Below are 13,161 nucleotides of genomic sequence, written 5' to 3'. Positions count from 1 at the left end.
ATATNATATATATATATATATATATATATATATATATATATATATATCATATCATATATTAATTGTTTAAAGAAATAAATAATTATCAGAAAATACTATTTCAAATCATTAGTATAGTTATATGACAACTTCCAATCAATATATAAGAATATCGATCGACTAATCGAATTCGATTAATGATTCGAAATAATCGTCCTGTAATAATCATATCACAGTAAATGTAAGTAATTTACATTCGGTATAGATTCATTTTTTGAAGAAGTATTTTTTTCCTTTAGATAAAACGATTAAGTAAATTTTAAAATGAATTGCATTAACATATATTTTAAATTATTCAAAAAATTATTCAATTTAAAATTGATTTAATCTTTCAATTTCATATAAGAATAGCGCATACAAATTGTACAATTTCACATTGTGAGGCGATTCTACGATAAATCGTTCTTCACAATTGAGTCAAAATTTTATTATTGTCGAGAGATGATAATAGATCATTTTTCAAATTGAATCAAAAATATGTAGAATTTTAAAATTCAATTTGTTGACATTTTCCGTTTCTTCAATATCTTAGCAATTATCTTAACAATTTAATATTTTTGTATTCTTGTATTACTTTTTATTTTTCTTTCAATTTAATTATTTCAATTATTTTTTGTTTATTATTTCAATATTATTTAAAATTGACAAAATATAATTTAGAAAATTAATTGCAGCAAAATAATTAAATGATATTGAATCCTAGATATTCGATACAAATAATGATTTAATAGAGCATTGCAAAATTACGACGAAAAAAAAATGGCAAATATATTCGCAGTTGAAAGATATTATTCTATATAAGATATATTCGACATAAAAATCAATGGGATTGATGGTATAAAATCATAACATAATTTTCTTATATTTTTAATAAAATATTGTTATTGTTAGTATGTCTACAATTTTAGAAGTTAGATTTATCATAGAACAGTACATTCACAAAATTATAATTTCATAATAGGAATCTGAATGAAATCTAGATATCTAAGTTTAAGTTTCATTTGAATTAAGTTTGCATTTTTGTTGAATTTGAATTAAATTTAACTTAAACTAGTTTTGCGAGAGAAGAGAAAGTTCATGTATTTATTTTTAATTTTATAAATAATTCAATTATAGATAAGATTTATATTCAAAAAATATTTCAGAAAATAAATTCAATTGACAAAAAATTGAGAGAAAGAGATTCTATCATAATTTGCCTATACGAATTTTTATAACGTCAATTTTATGCTCCACAAAATTGATTTACTTCGATTTATCAATGATACAAGCGATTCAAAATCAAAATAACATACGGATCAATCAAATTACAGATAAAAATAATATAGTATCATATTAATGAATAAAATATGTTAAAAATAATACGCATAGTTTTTGAACTTTTTTAATTTTTTAACATTTGTATTTTTAGATTCATACATTGAAAAATATTAAATAAAAAAAAAAAGATGAATAATTCTGTCTCTTAAAGTAATGTTTAAAAGAACAATATATGAATTTAGAAAATGTGTATGATATGAACAAAACTTGTTTGGAAATCCTTGCTAGCAAAAATACTCAAGAAAAAGAAAATATATTTGAATACAAAGTTTGCAAAAATAGGATTATTGTTAAATTTTATGTCAATGTAACGGGAACAAATAATATAAAGCTTTTAATTATATACAAGATGATAAAAATAAAAAAAGTGCGATATTTATATTAAAGTTAATGTATTATAAATCAAGAATTTACAACACTCATCGAGAAAAATAAAAAAATTTATTACAATATAAAAACAACTCTAATCTATAAAATCTATAAAATCAATTTTGTTTGTTTCATATTATAATCGATTCCAATAATGTTTCATATTATAATCAATTCTCTTCATAATATAATGAATTGAATTTTATTCAATTTATTTATATTGATTTATTCATTCATATTTATTCATTATTTCTACAATAGAATAATGAATAAAAATTGTTAATAATATAAAAATAATATTTTTCAAATTGGATGAATATTGAACATATTTATTACATTTGCGACGAAATAATTTTTGTAGATATTAATACATAATAATCTTGTATTTATCAATTAATATTTTTGTATAATGAAAAATATATAATTATGATTTGGAACTAAATAATAAAAGTTAATTTTATTAGGAAAGAATTATTTTTGGGATCTATGTTTAATGATTAAATATTTTTTATTCTTTTTTTGTAAATATTTAAACAATCAATTTTTTTTCATCACTTCGTATAGATATAAAAATCTAAAAGTTTTAAAGCATTGTAAAGAAAATTTTTGAAATTATTAAAATCATAAAGGAATATCTGAATAATTAAGAAAATGTCCGAACATTACAAACATTTTTTTTTCAAAAATCAGTACAAAATCTTATAATTTGTAATGATTTATATAATACTTTTAAGTTTATTGATCAAGATTCTTTTATTACAATTACATTACAAATATAACAATTAATAGAAAATATAATTTAATTGAACAATATAATATTTATCAATATAGATATATATTATAAATCTTTATTACAAAAAAAATTTGAAATTCACATGTAATATAAATTTATTTAATATTTCTTATTATATAATTTAAAATTAAAAATATATCATAAGAATAGAATGAAGAAAATTCAATATTTAATTGGTCTTTTTTTTTTAATTATCTCAAATTAATTATCTCTTTTGTAGTATTAAATCTATTAATTATATAATAATTTATATAATAATTGTAACAATTTGATTCGAGATTACGTCTTTTTAATATCATTTTATAATTGATTAAAATTATTATTATATGTACATTTACTGTATGCTTTTTATATTAAAATAAGATTTTCAATGGAATTTTTGTAAACAAAATTTTGATATTTACTGCTTAAAATTATGTCTTAATTGTTTTTGAAATATTATTATGCAGAAAGATCAAATATGATTCATTAATTCTGTCATCATATTCAAACAATTTGTATTTTTCAACATTATATTACTTAATTGTAAAAAATAGCAATATGTAAAATGTGATCTTAGAGAAAATATTGTAAAATGATTTAATTATAACAAAGAATACGCAATAAGAAAGAATATATTTAATAAGAAGAAAAATAATAAAAATAAACTGTCTTATACATATATATGTGAATAATGCTAATATTTGTATTGTATTATCTTAAGCTTATTATGGCAATTTAAAAAGCAAAGATAATAAAATAAAATAAAAACAGTGATCGTGTTCAATGATATCCAATCTTCACATCCATCCACAAAAAAAATAAATCACATTTTTATACATATAAATTTAACAGATCCATGAATTTTTCCTGTAATTTTTCTGTTTAAAATATATCTTTAAAAATAACTAATCTCTTTTCATGATCATTTAATGATTTTTCATATTTCATTATATATTTTAAAAGTTTTTATTAAATAGATATAATTTATTTTAAAATATTTAAATATAAAAGAAATTATAATATAATTATGTATATATATATATTATAAATATTTATTTTATAAAGTTTCTTCTATGAACTTAAAATTATTTCGTTTTCAATACAGTTTTTTTATAAATTTCTTAATAAACTATATTTGAACATTGATGCTGTTAAGTAACTGTTGATAATTACATCTTTATTCAAAATAATAAAAAAAATAATAAACCATGAAAAACGAGCAAGTTCGATAAATATTATTTCGGCCAAGTAAATTTTAGATGATTTGTAAATAATTATAATATTTTAAGATAGAAAAAGTCTAAGAACTTAATGATATTGATAAAAATTATCTCCTATATATTTGATGACCTCGAATATAACTTGCATGAATAAACTATAAATAAATATTGTTGTTATTGTTTTCTTTATCTATTTCATATTTTTGTTATAACTTTTTAATAAAAACTGAACTCTATATTTATAGAACATTTTTTTCTTATTTATTGATCTATAGAACTGACAAGACTATAAATATATATAAATATCTGAGATATCTTATATAATATAATATATTTTTTGTATAACGAAAAATCCAAGAAGTTTCGGATCAATGACTAAATTAACGTTTTACACATAATGTATTCATACTAAATTTTATTAAATATTATGTAAGTTAACTCCATACGTAAATGTATATTGATATATGTAAGAACTTATTGTCTTTTACGTTTCAATTCTATAGTAGATACATACAATTGTATATTGTATATCATATTATATATACATAATTGTATATTGTATATCATATTATAAACATATTACGTGCAATGTTATATATTTTATAAAGAAAATCTTTATTATAATTCTATCGAATCAACGAGTTCATTCTGAAATAATGTGTTAGTTTTTCTAGCTGTTATCACATTGAAATTGATATATAAATTGATATATATATATATATAAATTGATATATATGATATATATTATTGATTATTATCAGCACTCATCAACGTTCTCTATATTAGAGTAAGATTTTTTAACGTTAAAAAAATAACATTAAATATGATTGTTTTATTTTTGTATTATGTTTTACTATCTGATAATATCTGATTGATCATACTTGCTATTAATAAATAATAAAATAATAACTATTAATTACTAACTTTAACTCAAATATAAGTATTTAAAAAATGAACTTAATAGAATTTTTTTTGTAATATTTTATAAAATAGATATACAAAGAGATATATTAATAAAAATCTATATAGAATAGATTAGAGCGAGTGTTAAATACAGAAATCATAAAATCAACGGCGCTCTATCGCACTACATATAAATCAACTGCTAAATCAATTCTAACTTACAAATAATGAACTTACAAATAAAAAAATATTTTATCGCAAGAAAGCATGGATTTTTTTCTTAATCTTTTCTTTTTTTTTTTTAGCAAAAACTTTAAGCAACCAGCAATATTTCCAAAAGAGAATATTCTTGCATACAGGAATATTCTCACTTTCAATTTGTCATATGACTGATTTATCAATTTTACATTCTATGTATTATATTATATTATATTCTATGTAAGGATCTCAAATCTTGCAAATATATTTTATTTTGAAAAAACATTTTAGAATTCTAAAAAAGTATTTCATTTGCTTATGCAAAAAAAAAAATCGTCTTAAATTCATCAATCTTTCATATTTAAATTTTAGATTTATAAGTGATGAATTACAAACCGATTTCGTTGTGATATTCGCATCCAATTAATAATAATTGAACAGAACATGAATTAAAAATGGCAAGTAAAAAAATTCACTCATAATCTGCGATGATAATTCAAATAATAGATAATAAATTAAATAATTCTTAATTTGAAATAAATACATAAATGCTGTTATAAAAATATATAATTTATTTATAATTATTTATTTAAATTTAATAAACTATTATTATAACAAAATAAACTATTACTATTAATTGATATATATATATATAATACTATTTGATATATGTTGATTTACGTATAATATTTATTGCATATAATTCACAATATATTTTTTTTCTATTATATTTATAAGTTCGATTGCATTTATAATATGTTTTTATAAATAATTATTTTCGAATGTCACAAAGATATATTTATATGAAATTCTCAAAGAATTTTTGATCGATCATGAAACAAACACATATATATTGCAATACTAATCCATAAATAGTAATAATGACCAATATCTTGTACATTTTCGGCATGAATATTTGCGAATTATTTTGTCTAATATATCTATAGTATTTTTTATTTATTTTATTATATTATATTATTATAAAATGAAATAATTTCTGGTTTATAATAATTTTTTTTAAACATAATAACTTTCAAAAATATTGTGATCATTATACAATTTGAAAAAAAAAGATATATTTTCTAGATCTAGCAATACATAATACAAATATGATTTTGTATAAATAGAAATTTAAAATATTGCTGTATTGAATATGTGTAAGTAATTTTGATAGATTGTTATATTATATCAATAAGATAAATTTCTTTTCATAATAATTCTTCTGCTAAGATAATTTTTATGAAGAGATTGTCGTTTGTAATTGATCATTCAAATTGTTTCCAAAAATCAGACAACTATCTGACAAATAATTCTTGGTTCTTTTCTACGGAGTTTCCAATTATTCCTAAATGCACATTTAAATTACACAAATAAAATGTTTTCGTGTTATATAATATCGCATTATCAATTTTATCCTATATTTTTCAAATTTATTAAATATATATATACTTTGAATAAGCATCTTTCATAAAAATTTATTAATTATGATCCACATTTGTTGTGCAATTATTACAAAAATATTTGTTATGATTGCAAATGGTTTTTTTCTCTTTTCAAGTATTTATTATATTCATATCATTAAAATTTATATCACATAAAGCATAAAATTTTTCTGAACTTTATAACTTGTAATCGTGTAAATTTGATATGAAAATGTCATCTTTTCTTTTTAAATAATGTATATTTTCTCAAAATCCCGTGAATCCACTATAGTCAATAAAAGCCTAAAAATAAATTAATTTTGATCTATAAATTTCTATTTCTTATTTGATTCGTACTAATAATTTATAAATTTTTGTTTTTTGATTTGTATCGTTATTTGATAAAAAAATGAAAATTTTATCGAAATAATGTTTTTGATAATCAAATTATCGTTATACAATGCAATTTGTACTTTTGGAATAATATGTATTGATATGCAACCAATACATCAATTTGATTTTTTTCATGAATTTTTATTATTTCATTTCGTTAATCTGATTTTTAGATAAAAAATATATTGTCAGGTAATTAGCCCTGTTACATATTATTATAATATAATGCAATATTTTTATTTGATGAAAACTGAATATTAAAATGATCATTTGTAAGATTATCGAAAACTTTCTTTTCATTGGCTATTCTTTTTCTTAACACATCACGAATGCTTCTTTCCGTACTAAAATTTGTTTTCTATTATTATCATTCTATCATAATTCAATAAATATTAAAGGATGTACACAGAATTTTTTTCTCTCCAAAGATAAAATATTCTCATTATAAAAAATACTGATAAGAGAAGAAGAATGAATGTGTTTCTCAGATTGTAAATTTAATGATTTTCTATTCTAAGGAGTAGGATGTAATTCAAAATTAATATGGCTTTGATCATCGACTATTGACAAAAGTTAATACAATTAGGTTATATATCATTTTAAAACAGATTCCAATAACTAATATTATTGAATATATTTATATCTCATAAATATTTCAATTTCACTGGAATTTATCTCAACGTTCAACTCTTAAGTATATTTATATGGTATATATTTTTGAAATTTTCAATTTTATCAAATTTCATAAAATATAAATATTTCTATTATTTATGATCTTTATAAGATTATATATGGTACAATCAATAAAATGAACTGATGAATAAATATATTCTAGGGGTATTAGTGATATAGTGAATAAATATATTCTAGATATTATCAAAGATATTATCAAAAATATCCAATTTATATTAGATCAATACTGTTATTGAACAATATTATATTTATGATATTGCTAGAGTATTCTATAATGTTGTTATAATGTGTAAAATATGTTTTAAGCTATTATATATTACTTATAAATGAAATCATATACAATATTTTTTGTATTGATTTATTTTTTTATTCAATATAAATGTATTCTCTTTTTTGATTCATAAAATAAAAACGAATTACAATCTTATTAAAAATGAATTAATATAAAATATTAATATAATATAAAATATGTTATTCTAATTGATAAAAAAATAAAAATTTATATAATATCTTTTAATTCCATATTACATTATAATAATTATCGAAAAGTAAAAATTAGTCACTTATATAAGAAATACATCATGTTAGAAAATTAAGTCCATCTATTTAATATAGATTCCAATAGTAAAGAAATATTTTTTAATATTTTATAGTACATTTCGATATGAAAAAATGCTTTTAAAATTATCTTTTTTACAAATAATATTAATTTATTTATTATTAAAAAGTGATATCATATTTCCTCAGCAATCTTATATAATTATGCATATGTATTAAGCACTAAATAAGTATATTTTTATAAAATAATTTAAATTTTGTTCTCCTTTATTTTCTTCGATATTTATATTTTTAAATTTTTTGCAAATACATTGTTATATTACAAATTAATTATAAATAAGCATAATTATAAATTAATTAATAAGTAGATTAATTATAAATAAGTAAATAATCCATGAATCATTGATAACAATGAGAATAGATATGTAAGATTGGAAATAAGAATATTTTATAAGAAATAATATAAAACATGCAATATGAAAAGATATGAATTAATACAATTAATAAAATAATATAAACAAAATAAAAAAAAATATAAAATAAATCAAATTTTAAAATCATGTGAACCTTAACCTATTAAGATTGCTTTATGTTCAATCTAATTTTTTTAAATCAAAATTAAAAAAGATTAATTTCACAAATTTTTTCATGTGTGAAAAAAATATTGTAAACATATAGAAGATATTGAAATGATGAATTAAATTTTATATGCATTTATATTATTAATATAATATAAAATATAAAATATTTTTTTCTTAATAAAGGTCAATAGCAATTATAATATAGTAGTATATTTTTATCTATAAATTCAGTTTATGTGCGACAAAAAAATAACACATGTATAAAGAAATCAAAAGTCAAAGAGATTTTTTTCATTTGAGAATACAATGATTTTTTATGTACTCTTGTGTGATATTTTTGTGAATCTAAGTCTGGCCGAAAAAATTATCTATTATACTAAGTTTAGGAGATAAGAAAATAAATATAAAAATTTAAGGCAAAAAATATCGATTTTTCTGCTATATTTACGCATATATTTACGAAAATATTAAAAAAAAAATAATTGTTTTTCAATTATTTCTAACTATATCATATAACTATCTTTCTCTTCTCGAATTTGATAGCATTTTTCATAGCATTTTCCATAACATTTTTTTTTACTGAGATTTGAAGTTTAAGATTATTTTATTTTTAACTCATTAACAATAAAAAGGAAGTTTTTCAAAGATTTGAGTTTATTTTTTTCAGTAAAGTAAAGTAAAGAATTATATTTTTATATTATATTTTAATCTTCAAATAGCATAATCAGATAAATATTAATATTTTATTTAAATATCAATTTATAGTACATTCTAGCCTTTTCATTCTAAAAAAATTTAATGAATATTTATTAATTTTTTTGCTAAATTCGTTCAAAATTTATAATATATATTTTATATATATACAAATCTAATTACGAAATCTATGTATTTGAAAAATTTTCTGATCGTTAACGCCTGCTTCTTATATATATAATCTTAATATAATAATATAATATAGAATTTTAATTATATCATTATGATGAATTTGCAAATCATTTTTTCTCAAAATCTACAGTTATAAAAAATCAATTTTAAAAAAAAATTTAATTTTTCAACTTTCAAAATGTTTTGTGCTATTACATTAATATATTTATACATAGTTATTCAATTGTTCTTGGCATGAAATGATTCTGTGATCTTTCTCAAATAAAATGATATAAAAAATTATTAAGTTATAAATATATAAATATATTTAAATAATAATTAAAATAAAAAGAATATTTATTTTTATTAATATTTTAATTTGTTTAAAAAATTAAAAATTTAAAAAAAAAATTTAAAGAAAATCTAATTATATATAATAGAGCAGATCTTTTTATTAAAGCTATAAAATTATTTCTATTTTTAATTTAGATAGTTTATCAAAATAAAGGCGATGATATTCAATGATAATATTGAATTTGTAATGTAAAGAACAACTGAATAATTATTATTTTAAAAGCATAAAACATTTCCTGTTCCTAAAAGCTGAAAAATAGCAATTGCATGAACATATGATTACGATTACGAATTATGGGTTATTTATAATTTATGATTTGGAATTAGAAGATATATAAAATATAAAAGAAGATTTATAAAAATAGAAGATAAAAAAAAAAATAGATTTATAAAAATCGCGAGCTGCAATATCGTTGATCGCGCTATTCTTATTCAGAGAATTCTAATTTCTAATATACATATATGTATATGCGAATTTTTTAAAGAATTTTTAATTTAAAACAATAAAATAGATTTTTAGAAGTTTCAATTTTTTTTTATTTTCTAAAATATAATTTTATAATGTATGAAATAAAAAAAAAACTATAAAACTTTCAGATTTTATATAAAATATATGTATATTTTAAATTGTGTTTATAAATATTTACCTATTATAAAAAATATTTTTAAAAGAAATTATATTCACAAAAAATGAAAAATATTAAAATTTTGAAGGTATACCCTTTCTAAATTTTCTAGATTTTCCTCAAAAAAATAAATTGTTCCACATACGTTCTACATACATTCATATAATCTATACATATACATATATATAATCTATTTTATAGATAAACTTTTATTAAGATTAAGACATTCGATGTATTTCTCCATAAAATTTTTGAATATTTTCAAGAGCTACTATATATTTAAACATTCTATATATTAAATTATATGTTAATAAATATAAATAAAATTATATAATTTATAATTAAACATACCAGTATGTTTTAAGTCATCATGAATTTCATCATCAAAACATTCTCCATAAATAGATACACCACCTTTCCCAGTTCCAGTAGGATCACCACCTAAAATAAAATAAATAAATATATCTACTTTTAGATTTTTAATTTTATACTGATGTAAGAAATATAATAAAAGATTACTTATTATAAGAGATTATTTGTTATTACATTATATTGTATTATATTTAGATTATATTAAAATACATTGTTACTAGGTTTCATATTTAGCTTTTATATTCTATTAGTCATAGATTATGTTAGTGGTCTGAAATAGTGAATATATATATAATTTGATTTGTTATAAATACGAATTTACGACAAATACGATATAGACAATAAATTTATAATAAAAACAAAACTATGTTATTTTTACAATTGTATCAGAAAAAATATAATAAAATACAATAATATATAACATAAAATATAATAATAAAATATATATATTAATATAGTAAAAAGTCTTATTTCTTTCAAATTTTCTAGCATTATAATAAAGAAGATTGGACTTGAAGATCAATTTTTCAATTTTTAATCTTTAATTTTAATTTTTAATAAATTATATATTCGACTATTTGATTAAATAATAAAGATAATCTAATAACAATTAATTATAATTTTAATATTTTTCTAACATTTTCCATGTTAACCTCAAGATCATGTATTAATTGTAGATATAATGAATTAAAAAAATATTATTAACAATTTATTTTAGTGATAATAAAATATTACAATGGGAAAATCAGAAAAATCATATTGATAAAATATTAATTATGTAATTTTTATATTTTATTAATAAACTAAAGATTTTTTAATTAATTAAATATAAATTATAATATAACTAATAAGTTTAAACAGAACATAAAAATTTTTTTGCTGAGAACAAGCAATAATTTATAGAAATAATAAAAACTTAAATAATAAAAATACAATAAAATAATTATTATAATAAAATAATAAATATATATAATAAAATAATAATAATAAAATAATTAAACAATAAAAAATATAAATAATATAAATAAAATAATAAATAATATAAAATTTGAATTATAAAAAAATATACAATCATTATAACTTATGACTTCAAATTTCGATTATAAAAAACTTATAATAAATAAAAAAAATAATGTTGCAATTTAATAAACAAACTTTAAAATATTTACACTTACACAAAATATACGTAAAATATAAAAATATAAAATGCCAAAAAAAAATATTTACTTAAATAATCAGTTTTTCGATAAACGTTAATAATAATTTATAATTAGCAAAAATAAATAAGTGGTATAATAAAAGTTGCTTTTTTCTAATATATACGTTTCTGCGATAATACGATGCGATATGTGGAATATTATTAATGATTATTCTTATAAATTCTTCACTATTTTATATTTTTAAGATTTTTAAGATTAAAGTAATTTAAGAAAAATGATACCTTGTATCATAAAATCTCGAATAACTCTATGAAACTTCGTTCCATTATAATATCCACGTCGTGTAAGTTCAGCAAAATTTCTACATGTAATTGGTACATGCTTCCAATAAAGTTCAATTACTATTTCACCCATGCTGTAATAATAATAGGCAAATATATTAATATAAAAAAATTAATAAGAAAATAGAAAACTATTATAGTAGTTGAATTTGTAACAAATGATTATGATATGACAATATGAATTATAATTTCAAGTAAAAAATTTAATACTTTTTTGACAAATTACATAAATCATTTTATATCATCAAAAGTATATGGATAATAGATTCAAATTTTTATTACATTTGTAATAACATGTACATATGTAATAAATTAATTAAAGACATGATAAATATATATGTTTTTATTGAACGGAAATGACTGATTCATCTGATATGATATGATATATATATATATATATATGCATGTTCAAAAATTATCTTATATATTTTAATACAAAAATTTTATAAAAATATTATTATAATAGGCTTTATTATTTTATTTTATTATGTTATTACCTTTATTATATTTTTATATTTATTATGTTATTATATTATTTTATTATAATATTTTAATAAATAAATTTTTTAAAGAACTTTTTAAATAATTAATTTTTTTAATTAAAAACAAACAATTTCTATGCCTAAATTATTTTTTAATCAAACCAGAAATTTTTAAAATATTCTATAAGTACAATTACTTATTAAAATATTTGAATGTTATTAAAATTTTAAACAATTGTTAATAATTTTAAAAAATATATAAAATTTAATTCAAAAATAATAACATAATTATTATAAAAAAGATCAAAATTATAGATATAAAATCTAAAGAAAATTGGATAAATTTATAACAATTGTAAAATATTAACTGTGAAGATGAGTTCGAAAGGATACAAAAATATTTAATTGTACATATTATTATTTATTATTTTAAACTTACATCAATATTTATTTTCTTTCTTTTAATAATATCTTTAAAATAATATTCTTCTC

The 13,161-nt window shown here is 17.5% G+C and overlaps 1 protein-coding gene across 4 annotated transcripts in view; it reads right to left on the bottom strand.

Annotated features, from left to right (window-relative positions):
* The window catches only part of LOC122715570 (probable cytochrome P450 6a14), a 181,083-nt gene that overhangs the window by 158,712 nt on the left and 9,210 nt on the right, over positions 1-13,161 (bottom strand). For 3 of the 4 annotated variants that reach the window (XM_043937851.1, XM_043937852.1, XM_043937850.1), the window contains exons 3-4: positions 12,128-12,261; positions 10,666-10,755 (exon numbers count right to left, since the gene is read on the bottom strand). In XM_043937851.1, coding sequence (XP_043793786.1) covers positions 10,666-10,755; positions 12,128-12,261 — 224 coding nt within the window. The remainder of the gene's footprint in view (positions 1-10,665; positions 10,756-12,127; positions 12,262-13,161) is intronic. The other variant, XM_043937854.1, reaches the window with a different exon arrangement.

The sequence above is a fragment of the Apis laboriosa genome, unplaced genomic scaffold, assembly GCF_014066325.1.
Source record: "Apis laboriosa isolate Shangri-la unplaced genomic scaffold, ASM1406632v1 scaffold38_cov145, whole genome shotgun sequence".
Taxonomy (NCBI): Eukaryota; Metazoa; Arthropoda; class Insecta; order Hymenoptera; family Apidae; genus Apis; species Apis laboriosa.
The sequence above is the reverse complement of the archived record's forward strand: the minus strand, read 5'-3'. Positions and strand labels throughout refer to the sequence as shown.